The sequence below is a fragment of the Mesoplodon densirostris genome, chromosome 1 (genome assembly GCF_025265405.1).
Source record: "Mesoplodon densirostris isolate mMesDen1 chromosome 1, mMesDen1 primary haplotype, whole genome shotgun sequence".
In the NCBI taxonomy this organism is placed as follows: Eukaryota; Metazoa; Chordata; class Mammalia; order Artiodactyla; family Ziphiidae; genus Mesoplodon; species Mesoplodon densirostris.
The window spans coordinates 209689430-209708286 of record NC_082661.1 but is presented as its reverse complement, the minus strand read 5'-3'; the positions used below and the strand labels follow the sequence as shown (position 1 = coordinate 209708286).

Below are 18857 nucleotides of genomic sequence, written 5' to 3'. Positions count from 1 at the left end.
ACAGACAACATCACCCTCAAAGACTCTGGGTTCTGAAAGAACAAACTGGCCCAGGGTGCCAACTTCTGCTTCAAGTGAATCTGGGCCGTGTAGGGCAACAAGCACTTGTTTGCTGTCTCTATCTGCCACCACATGGACTCACTAGCATCTCTCAATAAAGACAAGGCTAGGGTAGTAGGTAAAGCACAATGTTTTACAATTAAAGGGCGCTTCACTGGTCAGCGCAAGAAATAAGTACAGGAGTCGGGGGCATTTCTTTTGGCTGTCCATCATGGGGGAGCGGAGTTGATCTCTGACTTCTATGCATTTTCCATGGCAGCCACTTCGGCCGGCACAGCGAGGCTGAAGAACGCAGACACGGCGGGCATCTCCGGGGTGCTGCTCCGCGTCTCCGTGGCCTCTCGGTTGTGTGAGCATTCGTCATTGCAGCCTGTCTCGGTCACCTTAACAAGACTCCTCTGCAGGTGTTCCTTTGGTTTGTCATCCAAAGTACCTCCTGCTGGTGATACCCGGCCATCTGCTGTCCTGACAAGGTGTGTGATCTTGGTTTTCCTTGCTTTTCTCTTTTGACTGCCCACCAAGGGTTCTTGCGCCCTTGTTGGCTCTGGAGTGTTGGGAATGGATGGGGCATTTGTAACCTTATAAGCAGGCTCTGTGGTGTTTCTGTCTTCTGAAAATATGGCTTCTGTAGGGTGAATGGCAGCCAAGAAGAGTTGCTTGTTTGACCATTTATCCCCACTTCCTTTTTCCGGAACATTAGGCTTCTCCTTTTTGTGCTTGTATTTGCTGACAATTTTGTGGAATAAGTTCTTTTTCTGAGACTGGAAAGGACCTTTGCTGGTTTGGGTCGGTTCTGAGGACATATGTCCGGTCTTCTTCTTTTTTCTTGGGACAGGTACACATTTCTGGTCAAATGTAACAGGACTATACTGAGGGAGGCTGTTGAATTTCTTTTCAAATTCTTCATCCAGCTTTGCTGAGCCAAGGAGAGAGTCTTCCTTTGGCTTTGTCTTCTTGAACTTCTTGCTTCCACTGGTCCCACTCTGGTGAAATGTCCAGCTTTCTTCATGCCAACACTCTTCATGATCAGAGGACTTTCCTTTTCCTGACCTTCGTTTCCCTCTGCCAACATTAGCTCGCAGAGAGGTGAGCATACCCTCAGACACCAGGGTTTTATAAAGAGCACCTTTGCAAGACCTCTCAGATTTCCGGGAGCCACAAGTCTCTATTTTTCTGTGACACTCACTGTCCTCAGGCTTGGCCTGTCCCGATAGACTGGGTGGTAATGCATCCTCCGTAGGGGTCAAAGGTTCTGCTTTTATACCCTCTGGGACCTCACCAGAAATGTTCTTGCTGGCAGAAATACTGATAAAATCTTGAGGTCTTGACTCTTGGGTGGTGTCTGAGGATCTCTCCTTTGACATTTTCTTCTCTCTTGATTTCACTTTCTTCTTTGGTGGCTTGGCATCCAAAATGCTTCCCTTGCCACTCGAGGATGTATGCACCTGCTTGCGAGGGGTATCTCCAAGCTTCTCGATGCCCCAGTCTCCCTTTGCAACAGCTTCAATGGTGTACATGACACTCTCGATATCAGATTCCGAGGACTGCCTCTTTTTGCAAGTCTTCTTGGGTGTGGATTTATCATTTCCCTGTCGATCCATTTTGGTTTTCTTCTTTTCCTTTTTTAGCTTTTCTGGTTTGCTTAACGCTGTGGGAATCTCGATGATCCTAATGCCATGAGGATGGCACATGTGATCCTTCCTACTGGGAACATCGCTTATTATTATCTTGCTACTGCCAGAGTAAGAAAAATCAGGGAAGTGACTACATTTTTGATCTTCCTCTAATTCTTCCTTTTTAATTGCTTTAGGAGCTTCCATTTTTATACCCATTATATCATCCATTCGCAGCTCCTCAAAATTTCTTAATTCCTTAGAATCTCTTACATTTTCCTTAGCTGATTTTTCAAATTCTGCTTCTTTCTGGAACCTGGCTTCATCTATTTTCTCCATTTTCATTTCTCTTTCTTCCTTGCCCTTCTCCAGTTCTTGAATTCTTCCGCCATCTGATTCTTTGGCTTTTATTAGCTTTGATTCTTCCATTTTCACCCCCTCTGATGCCAGGCACATCTCTGCCAGTTGAAAGAGTGCAGACTCTCCACAGCGTTTTACAGGTTCAGCACCGCCCAACTGTGAAGTCTTCGAACAGATCTCTGCAAACTGAAACAAGGCTGATGCTTGACATTGTTTTGACGGAACATCAGGGTGGGAGGTACCTGAAGATATCTCGGCAAACTGAAATAATGGTGACTCCTGACGCAATTCAGAGGATTCTGAAACATCAGGCCTGCAAGTGCCAGAGGATATCTCTGGTGTACCAAGAACATGTTCTCCAGCTAAAAGCAGCATGCTCAGGCCTCCCATTTGAGTAGGATCAGCCATCCCAAAGTTAAGCTGAGGCATTTCTTCAGGCTTTGTTTTCTTGGGGCTTGGCAAGGCTCTTGAAGAGTCAGATGGGAAGGCCCATAGTTTCTCCCGTGGATTGACAGTGGATGTTGGGGATTTCACAGGCTTGTTTGTGGTAGCACACCATTTGTAGCCAGGATTTGCTTTCATAAATGCATGTTTATACTCCTTGGCCATGTCTGTGTATTTCTGCTTTTCCTTTGGATCGAGAACAGCCCACCAATCAGCTAGTATCTTGGTAGCACCTCGGTTATCAAGCCTGTTCCTGTGTTCCTGACGTACAAGAGAGCGATGACGTTTGCAAAATAAGAGAAATGCATTCATTGGTCTCCGGGCTCGCTGTTCTGGTGATTCATCATCTTCAGTTTCACCATCTTGCTCTAGACCAGTGGCCCCAAGAAGTTGAACCTTATCAATATCCTCCTCTTCGTCTTCCTCTTCTTCCTCTTCTGAAAAGTCAAGAAGTTTCTTTGCTAGCAATGGATGCCACTGAAGGCACTTTCGTTTTGGTCGTTTTCCAGCTCCTTCTCCTTCTGCGGAATAATCTTTATTTCTATGACTGCCTTTCATTACTCTGACCGGTCAAGTCAAGACTTTCCATCGTGAGTTCAATGGAACATCAGAACTTCCAGCTTCTGTGATGCAGCAGAATTCCAGGAAGGCAAACGGAAAGTACACAGGGAGGAAGATGAACTGCGGCAAAGCCTGTGTCCTATGATACTGACCGCGCGGGTTCGCCGGGCGCGAGGGCGTGTGTGTGGCTCGCCCTCAGCGGCCAGTCAGGGCTTCTCTATGGGAAAGTGGAGAGAGAGGAGCTCGCGGAGGCGCTCGGCCTCCCTTCACTGTACACTCCAAGATTCTGATGTTTAAAGAGTGACTCTCATAACCACTAAGGACCTACTCTATAGCACAGGGAACTATACTCAATATTTTGTAATAACCTATAATGGAAAAGAATCTGAAGAAGAATATATATATATGAATCACTGTGCTGTACACCTAAAACTAACACAACATTGTAAATCAACTATACTTCAACTTAAAATGATGAATTAATTAATCTAATTAAATACAATTTCTTCCCTAAAAAAATAAGAATGACTCTCAACTCTTCTAAACATATAAAATATTTTCTTAAACCTTAATCCACCCACTCCTGACACGTTAGGACCTGAGGCAAGACTGCGCTGTGCTGGAGGCTGAGGCCCTGCCCTCCAGCTCTGGGTCTGCCCCGTGTCCTGTAGGGCCTTGCTTACGGGACGGAACGTGGACGCCCAGCCACGTAGCCAAGCTCCCACCTCCCCTGCTGCACACAGATGAGCTTGGCCCCCTGGGGCCTGCAAGCGTCACATCTGTGGCTGGGCTCGTCTTCTAGACCATGGTCGTCACCTGGAAGCTTCTTAGAAATGCAGAATCTCAGGTCCCACCCAGACCTACTGAACAGTAGTCTACTTTTTCATAAAATCTCTACGTGACTTATGTGCAAGTTAGAGCTTGAGAGCCTTTGCTCTCACGTGGGAGGCTGAGGTCAGAGGCACCCATCTCTTAAGTTTAAGAGACTCCCTGTTAAAATGCTTTGTTCGTCTTCTGACCTCTGAAGGACTTGAGAAGATTCTGGCCAATGATCAGTTCTGTTCAATTCCTTGTTGGACTTAAGGTACATTCCAAACCATAGCTGATTTTTCCTCTTATACATTTCATTTTTTTCGGTCAGGTAATTTTCCTTAAGCTGTATTCTTAGTTAGAATGCACCCCACCCACCCTACTCTGTCAATATCACCTGCATCAGGGTGGCCACCTCTTCCGTGAAGCCCACCGCAATACCCCCAAGGAAGAGCTTCCGTTCTGACCCCATCCTCCTTAGTTGAAAACTCTGGTAGCGCATTCACTGGGTCGGCTCTGGTTATACAACTGAATCCTCCATGAGACAATCAGCTCCCTGACATAGGAGCTGAGTCCCATTCAGATTTAGATTCTCCATTGCCCATAGCTGAGTCTATCAGATTTTAAATACACATGTGAAATTAAATCTGCCTCTCTTAAGTTTATTTTTGTGGCTCCTGCAATTCTCTGCTTGTGCCAGAAAGGAGATGAAAATAGCCCTGCAATTTTAATGAAGGTGGGTTTTACTCCTGGGTCTTACCACATTTAGGAAAGTGTATACATTTTGTACTTTCATGCAAAATTGTGCTTGGCACCGACCTGGTGGTCACGAAGGGAAGCAAGGGTGTTCTTCGATGAGAATTCTTGGGCAGCTGGGTCTAGTTCTGTTAGTGAACAGTATTCAAATGGAGGAATTGCTTTAGCTTGGAAAGTAGACCTCAGATATAGGAGGAATAGAGCAGAAGAAAAAGGAACTTATGAAAAACGGAATACAGAAGTGTAAAGGAAAGGTCAATGTCTATGACTGGCCCAGTCTTCTGGCTGTCTGTGTCCATGGATCATAACTCAGGAGTCATGGGAGTGCAGAGAGGGGGCAGGAACCTGCAACGGGGAGTCTGTGCTCTAGTTTTGGCTCTTCTGCTAATTAACTGAGCCCCTGAGAAACTCACTAAATATTTGTGGGTCTCTGTTGTCACATCTGAAACATGAATAGTTGGTCAATGCTTCTTAACCAGAGAAGAAAGCTAGAAAAATGGGGGGGGGGGGTAGGGGATCTTGTTTAAAGACACGTGGCCAGGTGGGACACCCAGAAATGCGTATTTGCTGGGTTTGTGATGGGCCCCAAGTATGAGGTGCCTTTCTGATATTCAGTTCTGGTTAAGCATCAGTAAATCAGATGCTCTCTTAACATTCCTTCTAGCTCAAATATTCCCCAATTTCATGACTACCAGCCCCGTAGTGAATGCATGGTTAGGAGTCTACGGGTCTGGCAGACACTGCTGGTTGTACCCCTCTTCCTTTAGGAACAAAACCCAAAGTTTTTGCTCCACACACGCCTCCCAGAATAACTATGACATTTCCCAGCTTTCCTTTCGGGATGTCCGTGGACTAAATTCTGGCCAAAGGGAAGTGGTGAGTGTAGGTTCTGGGAGCGCTCTTAAAAGACAGAGGTGTGCCCTCTTGCTTCTTCTTGCTGACAGGCATGCATAGATGATAGTGGAAGATGGGCCAGCTGGGTCAGTGCCGGACATGGGAGCTGCCATAGGAGATGGGAGGGAACCAAGACAGTGTGGCCTGGGTCCAGGATACCAGGGAGTCGTGTCAGGAGGGAACTTCTACCCCCAGGCTTCCTTTATGTGTGAGAGAAAGACATTATCATCTAGTTAAAGTAACTGCAATTTTGCTCTTACTCTTTCTTTCAGCCAAACCCATTTTAAACTAAAACAATATGGAGCATGGAAAAGACTTTACGGACTCCAGTTACGCTTCCCAATCTTCATGTCAGCAGAAATTAAATGTCTGTTTACTGTGGCTTCTTGTTTTCTACTTCTGTAAGTGTAGTATGTTTATAAGACAGAGAATACTATTGTCTTTTACAGAGAGCACTTCTTTCACAGACAAAAATTCATGGAGAGGTATCACAATTTTAGGAAGCACAGTTTTCTTTTTATGATTTTATCTTATTCTCTACAAACATATATTATTTCCTTACCATATGCCATATATATATATATAAATATATATATATATATATATATATATATATATATATAATTTTTGCCCTCAAAAATGGTCAGTCACCATTAATTTTGTGTGAAATTTGGTAGGACCTGAACTACAGTGAAATACCAAGAACTGCCATTTAAATTACATATTATTGCTAATAATTGTTATGACTGGCAATAAGCAAACATGTGGTGTTGAGTTTTTTAAACGCTTCTACATTTTTTTTGAAAGTTTGGGCTTTGACAAGAGCTCATTAGGAAAAAACCTTTAATTCTTTTCCTTCTTATTTATAGTTGAACAAAAGCGCACACCTCCACACACCATATATGTATACGATAATGGAATTTGTTTCTTGTGAACTTGCATTTAGCCTGTGAAAATTACCTTTAATGACTTTGAAAGATATTGTGCTTTTTGCACATTTTAAGTTTCTGATGGGGGACAGGGATGAGGGGCAGGGATGGGAGGATGGTGAAAGAAAAATTATATATATACATATACATATATAGAGAGATATAGATATAGATATAGATATAGATATAAAATTCAGGGCATAAGACCTGCAAAATTCTGGGATTAAAAGTCATGTGAATAATCGTTTCCATTTCCAAACCTCTCTTAATAAATAATGGTAAAATGCCACAGTAGATATTTCAGGCCATTTAATAAAACTCTCTTTCTCTGTCTCTCTGTCTCCCTTCTCTCATACACACACACACACACAGCACACCCCAAAACAAACTCATTCTCACATACAGAATAGAAACTAAACCAAATCAAAGAAAGATGATTGGGTGGGGAAAGGAAATGGGGACTCTTATGAAGAGCTCTCTCTGTTTACCTTCATTCCTCTCATCCGGGTCAGTGTAGATGGAAGCCAGAGTAAAGAGGGAAAAGATAACAAAAGCCAATAAAATGAATGCCATTTCCAGGTTGGTAAATGGAAGCTCCATGAAAGACCACAAACTTCTTCGCCTGCAATAGAAAGCAGACACTGGCTTAGTATACCCTGGTCCAGAGAGAACTTGTTGAGTAATTATTTATTGTAGAATGAGATTTACTAAGACTTTTTAAGATACTTCTGTGCACCTGGAACAACACACCTGGCACTAGCAGAAATGGAGGGTGCTCTCGTTTTTTGAAATTTGGCATCAGTCTTGGTGTAATTGAACTTAGACTTTGCTGTGTAGACTGGAGGAGAACATGGGAGTCTGAAGGGCAGAGTCAATTTATGTTTTATGAGCTTTTTGGACAAAGCCCTGGGAGTAAAGTTAGAGTATATTTCATATCATGAAGGAAAAAATAATGTTGGTTTCTATCTCACTGACCACACCCAGGTTCAGAGTAATGTTCTTGTGCCTGAAGTTATCCAGCGTTTGCCAACCAGGTGATAAATCTACAATGGAAGCAATTTTTAGTGAAGAAACCATAGTCTTCAGAGTAGCTGGATCAAACTCAACCCAAATAAAGATAAATGTGTTAACAATTCAACCATGAGAACTTCCAATCTCAGACTCGAAAAAGGAGAGCTCGTGTGTCTAGAAAGGAAAGCATAGTTCCATTGGGGGGAAAGGATAACATCTAGCTGGAAATAACCTCTGTCTTTCTGTCTTTCAATGTTTACTACATAAATGGAAAATATTTAAAACACTGCAGACATATGTGGGAATGTGATAATTTTAAGAAGACCCAAAGAAAGAGATTTCACATCTTTCCACTGCAACGCATTCCAAAGTCTTTATTTACTGTCTATTTTAGGGAAATAACTTATTGGGGTCTTTCACCTAAGGGTTCAGTCTCCTTTAAATATATTTTTTAAATGACTTCATCATACCCTGTAGTTGAGAGACAAGATTTGAGGTGGGAGTTCGGCTTGCTCTCTTTCCTAGTTGCAGTCTTCCAGTGTTGCTATAGCAGAACAGAGGTGGGTGAGGGGATAATAAGTTCTTTAAAATCTGCTGGTTTTGAACAGATTTCTGATTCTTTTTTTTTCTTTTGGACATACTTCTTACAATTGACAATAGTTTGGGGGATATTGATCAGAAGTCTGTAGCTTTTCGTAGGTTTGTAGGACAGAAAATTAGACATGGAATTTATGTGTCATAGGTATGCACATGTTAAGATATGAAGAATACTACCGGGGCTTCCCTGGTGGCGCAGTGGTTGAGAATCCGCCTGCCAATGCAGGGGACACGGGTTCGAGCCCTGGTCTGGGAAGATCCCACATGCCGTGGAGCAACTAGGCCCGTGGGCCACAACTACTGAGCCTGCGCGTCTGGAGCTTGTGTTCCACAACAAGAGAGGCCGCGACAGTGAGAGGCCCGCGCACCGTGATGAAGAGAGGCCCCCGCTCGCCGCAACTAGAGGAAGCCACGCACAGAAACGAAGACCCAACACAGCCCAAAATAAATAAATTAAATTAAAAAAAAAATAAAAGAATACTACCAAGGGGGTTAAGATGTATCTTGGAAATTTTTCACATCAGTGCACATTGGTCGAGCTTATTCTGGTTACTGGAAGCTGAGCATTCTAGAGTATGGCTCTACTGTTATTTAACCACTCATATTGATGGGAATTTGGGTTCCTTCTAATTTTTTGTCATTGCCAACAACGCAGCAGAAAATATTTTTTTGTAAATATAAATTTTCACACAGGTACACATATCTCTAGGAAAGATTTATAGAAGTAGAACTGCTGGATGTATAAACTTTTGAAATGTTCCTTCACAAATTTCCCTGAAATTTACAACCTTATCAGTACTATATGTAAAGAACTGGTTCCCAAATCCTTCCTCAACACTCCCTCTTTCGGTTTTCCCCCCCAATTTGAAGTTAAAAATACGATCTCATGTTTAAATTGGCTTTTCCCTGATTTCTAGTGAGGTTGAACATTTTTTATGTGTTGATTTATTATTTATACAGTTTGCTCTGTGAATAACTTGTCTTTATCTTTTGCCCAGTTTTAAACTGGGCATTTGTAATTTTCTCACTGATTTGTAGACACTCATTATAAACTTTGGATAAAAAATTCCTTTCAGGGCTTCCCTGGTGGCGCAGTGGTTGAGAGTCCGCCTGCCGATGCAGGGGACGCGGGTTCGTCCCTAGGTGAAGTAGGTGAAGCTTCCTTGCCCAGTCAAGATTTCTGTTGGGCTACATGTTTTTCTACAGTGACTGATTTCTGTTCTTATTTGGACTCATATTTGCAAAGAAGCACTATATGTTATGTTTCAACTTTAAATTTTAAAATACATCATATGGTCCAGAACAAAAGCAATGTTCTTAAGTACCTCTGAATGTTCAAATGTAGATGATCTATGTAAATTCAGTTAGGGATCAAAATAGCCAGACTTCTTCCAGTGAATACTGAACTGACAGTCTTTGAAAATCTTTCTCTGGAGACTTCTTACAGTAACAGGGAAAAATGTGGGTTCTTGGTCAGTTTCTCAATAAATACAATTTCCTGAAATATCTCAGGGCTTTGTCATACCTTATACCCTTTTCAACAAAGAAAGTTGTCTTAACTATTCCCTTATAAAAAGGCATAGAGTAAGAGAATTGAGAATGTTAATTACAAATGAGATAGTGGATTTACAAACTATTAAGAGCTGCAGAACTCTTGCAATACTAAAATATTCTGAGTTTTTTTTTATTTTTTATTTTTTTGCGGTACGCGGGCCTCTCACTGCTGTGGCCTCTCCCGTTGTGGAGCATGGGCTCCGGACGCGTAGGCTCAGCAGCCATGGCTCACGGGCCCAGCCACTCCGCGGCATGTAGGATCTTCCCGGACCGGGGCACGAACCCGCGTCCCCTGCATCGGCAGGTGGACTCTCAAACACTGCGCCACCAGGGAAGCCCAATATTCTGATTTTCTATTAAATATTTTTTATTCAGTTTTAAGATCACAGTTAAAGTACTTTAGCATGTTATACACATGACTTACATGTGCAATTTTTAGAAATTAAATTAAGTATAAGATTTTGAGGAAAGAAATTATATAAACGTGTATATTGACTTTTACTACACAAACATCTAAGAAACCAATAATTCTGTTGTACCATTAAGTGGAAATCATTTATTACATGGCACGTTTACACCAACTCTAAAGACAACCAAGCCAATTTCTGAAAGCAAGAAAAATGAGCAATTCGGTCATGCTGAAAACTGTCAACAGACTTAAGACCTGGTGGCCAAATGAAGCTGTGGTTAATTTATAATAGGTAAGTAAGCAATTCAAACCTATGGGAAAAGTTCATAATCTGGTAATGTGGACACTCAGGTGGTTTTTATTCCTTTTCGACAGATTCCTGAGAGCAAGCCATGAATGCTAAGGAAATGAGAAACATGTTGCCGAGCATGTGCTGAGCTCCAGATCACAAACCTCCCCCACCCCAGTTCTGCCGCTACGAGCTGACGCACTAAAGGGAGGTGTCAGTGGACGTGAGCACTCCCCTGAGGCCGCCAGGGGATGTGATGGTTAGTCCACGAAACGCGTGCCTCTGTGATTTAGGTTAGAGCTTGTGAGGTAAGACGTGTGGTGCGGTGCAGTGGGAGGGTGTGGAGGCATGGAATTAGGTCCTTGCTCCTCGGTAACCAGTTCTGGCCCAAGTTATTAGAAAATCTCTGGAAAGAGTAGTAATGTTCACAGTAACTAATTCTGTGCATAAAGATCAACTTAAGGAATTGACAGACCATTAGCCAGACTCATCAAGAAAAAAAGGGAGAAGACTCAAATCAATAGAATTAGAAATGAAAAAGGAGAAGTAACAACTCACGCTGCAGAAATACAAAAGATCATGAGAGATTACTACAAGCAACTCTATGCCAATAAAATGGACAACCTGGAAGAAATGGACAAATTCTTAGAAATGCACAACCTGCCAAGACTGAATCAGGAAGAAATAGAAAATATGAATAGACCAATCACAAGCCCTGAAATTGAAACTGTGATTAAAAATCTTCCAACAAACAAAAGCCCAGGACCAGATGGCTTCACAGGCGAATTCGATCAAACATTTAGAGAAGAGCTAACACCCATCCTTCTCAAACTCTTCCAAACAATTTCAGAGGAAGGAACACTCCCAAACTCATTCTACGAGGTCACCATCACCTTGATACCAAAACCAGGCAAGGATGTCCCAAAGAAAGAAAACTACAGGCCTATATCACTGATGAACATAGATGCAAAAAGCCTCAACATAAGACTAGCTAACAGAATCCAACAGCACATTAAAAGGATCATACACCATGATCAAGTGGGGTTTATTCCAGGAATGCAAGGATTACTCAATATACGCAAATCAATCAATGTGATACACCATATTAACAAATTGAAGGAGAAAAACCATAGGATCCTCTCAATAGATGCAGAGAAAGCTTTTGACAAAATTCAACACCCATTTATGATAAAAACACTGCAGAAAGTAGGCATAGAGGGAACTTTCCTCAACCTAATCAAGGCCATATATGACAAACCCACAGCCAACATTGTCCTCAATGGTGGAAAACTGAAACCATTTCCACAAAGATCAAGAACAAGACAAGGTTGCCCACTCTCACCACTCTTATTCAACCTAGTTTTGGAAGTTTTAGCCACAGCAATCAGAGAAGAAAAGGAAATAAAAGGAATCCAAATCGGAAAAGAAGAAGTAAAGCTGTCACTGTTTGCAGATGACATGATACTATACATAGAGAATCCTAAAGATGCTACCAGAAAACTACTAGAGCTAATCAATGAATTTGGTAAAGTAGCAGGATACAAAATTAATGCACAGGAATCTCTGGCATTCCTGTACACTAATGATGAAACATCTGAAAAGGAAATCAAGAAAACACTCCCATTTACCATTGCAACAAAAAGAATAAAATATCTAGGAATAAACCTACCTAAGGAGACAAAAGACCTGTATGCAGAAAATTATAAGACACTGATGAAAGAGATTAAAGATGATACAAATAGATGGAGAGATATACCATGCTTCTGGATTGGAAGAATCAATATTGTGAAAATGACTCTACTACCCAAAGCAATCTACAGATTCAATGCAATCCCTATCAAACTACCAGTGGCATTTTTCACAGAACTAGAACAAAAAATTTCAAAATTTGTTTGGAAAAAAAAAAGACCCCGAATAGCCAAAGCAATCTTGAGAACGAAAAACGGAGCCGGAGGAATCAGGCTCCCTGACTTCAGACTATACTACAAAGCTACAGTAATCAAGACAGTGTGGTACTGGCACAGAAACAGAAAGATAGATCAATGGAATGGGATAGAAAGCCCAGAGATCAACCCATGCACATATGGTCAACTTATCTTTGATAAAGGAGGCAGGAATGTACAGTGGAGAAAGGACAGCCTCTTCAATAAGTGGTGCTGGGAAAACTGGACAGGGACATGTAAAAGTATGAGATTAGATCATTCCCTAACACCATACACAAAAATAAGCTCAAAATGGATTAAAGACCTCAATGTAAGGCCAGACACTATCAAACTCTTAGAGGAAAACATAGGCAGAACACTCTATGACATAAATCACAGCAAGATCCTTTTGGACCCACCTCCTAGAGAAATGGAAATAAAAACAAAGATAAACAAATGGGACCTCATGAAACTTCAAAGCTTTTGCACAGCAAAGGAAACCATAAACAAGACCAAAACACAACCCTCAGCATGGGAGAAAATATTTGCAAATGAAGCAACTGACAAAGGATTAATCTCCAAAATTTATAAGCAGCTCATGCAGCTCAATAGCAAAAAAACAAACAACCCAATCCAAAAATGGGCAGAAGACTTAAATAGGCATTTCTCCAAAGAAGATATACAGACTGCCAACAAACACATGAAAGGATGCTCAACATCATTAATCATTAGAGAAATGCAAATCAAAACTACAATGAGATATCATCTCACACCAGTCAGAATCGCCATCATCAAGAAATCTAGAAACAATAAATGCTGGAGAGGGTGTGGAGAAAGGGAACACTCTTGCACCGCTGGTGGGAATGTGAATTGGTACAGCCACTATGGAGAACAGTATGGAGGTTCCTTAAAAAACTAAAAATAGAACTACCATATGACCCAGCAATCCCACTACGAGGCATATACCCTGAGAAAACCATAATTCAAAAAGAGACCATGTACCAAAATGTTCATTGCAGCTCTATTCACAATAGCCCGGAGATAGAAACAACCTAAGTGTCCATCATCCGATGAATGGATAAAGAAGATGTGGCACATATATACAATGGAATATTACTCAGCCATAAAAAGAAACGAAACTGAGCTATTTGTAATGAGGTGGATAGACCTAGAGTCTGTCATACAGAGTGAAGTAAGTCAGAAAGAGACAGACAAATACCGTATGCTAACACATATATATGGAATTTTTTTTTAAAATGTCATGAAGAACCTAGGGGTAAAACGGGCATAAAGACACAGACCTAACTTGAGAATGGACTTGAGGATATGGGGAGGGGGAAGGGTAAGCTGTGACAAAGCGAAAGAGAGGCATGGACATATATACACTACCAAACGTAAGGTAGATAGATAGTGGGAAGCAGCCGCAGAGCACAGGGAGATCAGCTCGGTGCTTTGTGACCGCCTGGAGGGGTGGGATGGGGAGGGTGGGAGGGAGGGAGATGCATGAGGGAAGGGATGTGGGAACAGATGTATATGTATGACTGATTCACTTTGTTATTAAGCAGAAACTAATAAATAAATAAATAAATAAATAAATAAATAAATAAATAAAAAAGATCAACTTCAGGGCAGGATCAATTTTGACCACTGACTGCAACAAGGAAACAGTGGCCACCGAACTTCTAAGTACAAGGTTTCCTCTTTTCTGTTATTATTATAAATCATACCACCACAAATAAAATTTGGCCAGGAGAGGAAACTTTTTGTATGTGTGAAGAAAATGTATATTGATATTTTTAAGGAAAGCGTAGCACAAACAGATGGACGTGTATGAGGGGAATCAAATGTACTTGTCTTGTTGTTCACTCTTTTGCTGCTTCTGTTTCTAAAATGTAAGATAATGTCCCCAGTGAAAAGGACAAGGTCATTTAATATGGGGTATAATAAACTTCACTATCACTTCCAAACTATATAAAAGCAAAGCAGTCCATCAGACTCTGAATACATCACCAGACATATCTGGTAAGATGAACTGAACCACTGTTTCTTTTTTTATTGTAAGTATGAGGTTAGTCAATCTAAATAAGATAACTGTAAAATAAAAAATCCCCAAACTCAAAGAAACACAAAATCCAAATCTAATTCTTTGGGAATGCTTGTCTAAATAAAAGCAACCCCTAATTAACAATTAGTACACTCTTTATAAGGTGCAAAACAAGATCCTATGTGGGGAAAGCTAAATTTTAATTCCCACCTAACAGTCACTCTGAATACTTTATAGGTCAAATGTAATAAGAGCATTTGCTTCTACTGCCCATTTTCAGCAATACATTGTTCTCTCTGGAGAAGGTGGTTTGGGAAGTCAAAACACTGCAGTGGAAAACAGTGGCCCTGACGGTAGAAGCAAAAAAAGACAAACCTTTCAAACAGGACTTACTGGAATTAACCGTGAAAGCCGAGGTAGCCCATTAGGACTGGCCTTATCTGAGGGCTCTGTGAAGCAGTGCAATCAAAGGTGAACCTTCTCACAGCATCACGTACACCCCGACTTCCCCTTTACAAATGATGACTCCAGGCCTTGCACGACTTCCTTCCTTTTCCCCCAAGAAGCGGCGATGCTTCCCCTTTGCTGTATGGATGCTGGCCTCCAGCCTCCAGCTGCTGGTCTCCAGAACACTTAGGATTCATACAGTAGTTTAACAGGCAGCATGGTCCCACTGCTTCACATTAATGCCAAATGCCAAACTTGGAACAGAGCTACTTGATATTCCCCATCCCTCCCCCGGAACTGTATAAACAAAACATGTCATTCAGTTTTCAGCTTACTCCTAGTGCTGTATCGATTTATAATCTGCTTGAGATTTTACATAGGTGCAAACATTTCCAGAGGATGAGCCAAGGACTACAGAGTGCAAACAAAATTTTCTATGACTCAGGCAGAGTAGCATCTGACTTGATAAGAGAGTGACAGGGATTACACAAGTTGGATTCTAAATAACCAGACCCGTTCAGATGCTTCATTTTGTTCACAGTGTTCGATCACTTTTTTTCTCGGCAGCAGTTTGAATGGCAGGAACTATAATAACAGTGATAACGTGGGAATGAGTTGAGCATGGCTTTGAGGGGGCACTGGTAGAAAGCTCATCTGACGGAATTAAATAAATAAATTTTCGGGGGGGAAAAGACTGTCAGAATTACAATGGTATGATATATCCTTTTAAAAAAGAGGGCTTTAAAGAATTCACCATTTTCATCTAAAATCTGGGACCTAACCTAGTTTGGGGATAAGAACCTGTGTCTTCAAAGTGGCTGTGGGACCTTTTGCCTTTTCCTGGCCTCATTACAGTTATCCAAACAAATAAACACTTAAGAAGGGCGTCTTACAGTATTTTCTCTCTTTCACTCAGCTTCTTGGAGCTGCAGCTTCAGTAACTATAGTATACTCTACACACTTCAAAATTACATAGGAAAATACCCAGAATAACTAAATAAATAAAAGGCTAAAGAAAACTGGAACAGTACTGTGTCTCCATCTGAGACTAAATCATCCACTTCCAGCAACACAGAGAAGGGCTAGGACAATTTTGTTCCAAAGATTTATATACAGGTTTGAATCTAGAAATTAAGGTAAAAGCATAAATATTGAGAATTTCAACTAGATTCAGAATGGTTTCAGAAAGATATGATACAACAATTTAGAATAAAACAAAGGCAGAAGAGCATCATATTTTGGTTTGCTTGAAATATATATAAGGTGCAACAACTTTTTCTCTTGAGGATGCTTGTGGGACAAATGTTAGTGTAGATGGTGTTTGCTGGCAGATTAAGGTACACACCATAGCAATATGATTTTCTAAAATAAAAAAGAATGAGAGAAGTGAAATGAAAATGATAAATGGGGGAGGGTACTACATGTTGGTCTGCAATACTTGTGCTCACAAATGTTGTTACCTGAAAATACCAACACCCCTCTCCAGTGGATTCAGGGCATGAGAAAAGCACTATTTTTGAAATCAAGACATTACTCAGAGAAATGACAAGGTGAGTGTCTAAAAGACTATAGAACTTTGCAGGATTTCTGCTACTCTCAGTGCCTAACCGCTTAAAAATTAAGCATGTCTACAAAAAGGTGGGTTTTTTTTTTTTCTAAAGTACCTGAAAACAGTCGTATCCAGTAGGTCGCCCTCCACCCCGACCCCTGCCTAAGGGAAAAGCCACTGAGGTTTAGGAAAAGCAGATCAAGTAAGATATATTAATCACATAGAAAAAAGTCATCTTTTGTTTTGCTTCTTTTTAAGAAAGGTCCCATGAATATACAGCACTCTGTTAAGGAACTCTAGTGAAATGTAATCAGAGGACTGGAGGAGAGGGCACTGGCAAAAATAGACCTATTCTAACATGTTCTAGAGAATAACAAGTTAGTGCCATTGTCAAGGTGCATGTTCTGCACCAAACAACTTTTGTTGTTGATTTTATTTTTTATTTTTTTGGATTTTAGCTAATTATAATTTTTAAATCACTGCTAGCAAGTGGTCCAGAAACTCCAACAGCCACCAACACTGGGACCCAGCAATTTTCAAACATTCACTTTGTGTTTCGAAATTTAGAAAATATTAATACAACAGCATCGTAGTAAAAATATCATGCTAAAATCTGGGGTTGCTCACCTGATTTATTTCTGTGTGAATGGGGCTAAGCTTCTGCCTCTGATTAACCTTGCTTACTAATTCCTTCTTCCTCCATGCCCACAAGGAATATGCATTTTTGAGGACACCGTTCCAATGCCCTGATGCCCTCTTTACCTGCTTTGAAAAAAACAAAAGCCCAAATCTCTCTGTTCTTTTTCAATTCTGTTAGTATGTTGTACATATTTTCCAGCACCGAAACTGAAGTAACATCTACAACCGTGAAAAGCTAAACCTAGTCAGTACTAATAGAGTCATTTTTTGGTATGGCTATTAGGTCAAATTACGATGAGAAAAAAAATCATCATTACAATTCAGTCAAGTATAAATAAGATAGCTAGATAAAACCTTGTAAACTGTCACCATTTAGAGATCTAATTCAAAAGTTTCAAACTTGAACTAACACTATCAAAATTCCGCCAGTTTGAAAACCAGTAAAAATTATTGCTGGAATCCAATACTTAAAAGTTGGTAGTTTGTGCTGTGATGCAAGAGTGGGGAAATACTTTGTGCTATGGAACAAATACCCTGTAAAATCTGTAGCCGAAGACTAATTTTGATTTATCACTTTGCATCTGTTGCTAAGAAACAAGATACTGTGAACGTCAGGTGATGGAGTCAATATGTTGAATGTTCTAAGCCAGTTAATCCAGTTGCACTGGCATATGTATGGTTGGTTTTATGTTCAAAAGCAACAAAACATGAAAAGGAAACAGGAAACTTGCAGGTGGATCTATAACTGCGAGTCCCACTCTGGTCAGGCACACCTCCCTCATCAATACCTCCGTAACCACAAAAACTCAAAATGGCTCTAAACACCTGCAGTGCCAATTAGGCTGTGCATAGCAATTGCTACCCGTCCAGTCTGTCTGGGATGGATGTAAAAGGGCTGTAGCTCAAAGACCACACAAAGTGAGTGTGTCTTCAATGTGTTCTGAATAGTGAAGTAATCCTAAGGTCACTTCTGAATACTATTTTTCTTTTTTTGTCTGTATGAACGATCCATTGGTCACTCAGACCCTTGTGTAAAAATAAAAGAATCCTCAAGGCATGAAAACATCAGTAATCTGTAATCTGCTGGACTCTTCCCCTGTCTGGGAAAATATTCGCCACAATTGGACCCAAGCAAATTCTTCTTGGTCACTCAAGGCTAAGAAAAAAATTCTGCTTGTAAGAACTGTAATTTTTCTTCTTCTCTCTCTTTCTCTTTGTGCCAGCAAACTACCACTCTGGTGGCAAATATAAAAGTGCAGAATATATGGACCACAAGGCCGAGCATACACCGCTAACAGCGGTACATCTGCCTGCCCGTGCTGTTTGGGAGTCTCTGGAAGAGGCTTTTTAATATTATTCTACAATGTAAATGTAGGTATAGCCTATTATATAAACCATCTTAGAACATAAACCTCCATGTACAAAAAAGACTAAGAATATCTAATAATAACTAGTGCAGTGTGTCAGTTTTTGTTTTTTTGCTTTTGGTTTTTGTTTTGAAAGAATAACTAGGTAATATATGAAACTAGTTTCACACTCTCTGGTTGGCAAAAGAGATGCTGGATGAGCTACAGTAAAGGCAGCCTTTTACCAAGTTACCACCTATTACCATCAAAAGCCTTCCATAGAAAGCAAAGCTCTAGGATCATCCCATTTCTGCTCATTATCAGACAGACAACATCACCCTCAAAGACTCTGGGTTCTGAAAGAACAAACTGGCCCAGGGTGCCAACTTCTGCTTCAAGTGAATCTGGGCCGTGTAGGGCAACAAGCACTTGTTTGCTGTCTCTATCTGCCACCACATGGACTCACTAGCATCTCGCAATAAAGACAAGGCTAGGGTAGTAGGTAAAGCACAATGTTTTACAATTAAAGGGCGCTTCACTGGTCAGCGCAAGAAATAAGTACAGGAGTCGGGGGCATTTCTTTTGGCTGTCCATCATGGGGGAGCGGAGTTGATCTCTGACTT

General features: G+C 41.0%; 1 protein-coding gene across 2 annotated transcripts; it reads right to left on the bottom strand.

Moving 5' to 3' along the window:
* Positions 1–299: 299 nt before the first annotated feature.
* Positions 300–3035, bottom strand: LOC132486729 (HMG box transcription factor BBX-like). 2 transcript variants are annotated; one of them, XM_060094319.1, is made up of 2 exons: positions 833–3035; positions 300–742 (listed from the first exon to the last, which is right to left on the bottom strand). In XM_060094319.1, the coding sequence occupies exons 1-2, from the start codon at positions 3033–3035 to the stop codon at positions 300–302; spliced, it is 2646 nt and encodes an 881-aa protein (XP_059950302.1). The 2 variants fall into 2 exon arrangements, with proteins under 2 accessions (XP_059950302.1, XP_059950297.1); XM_060094314.1 differs by having other exon boundaries at positions 300–3035.
* Between the last annotated feature and the right edge of the window lie 15822 nt (positions 3036–18857).

Coding starts and splice junctions, on each gene's coding strand:
- LOC132486729 (XM_060094314.1), bottom strand. CDS start 3,035: ATGAAAGGCAGTCATAGAAATAAAGATTATTCCGCAGAAGGAGAAGGA.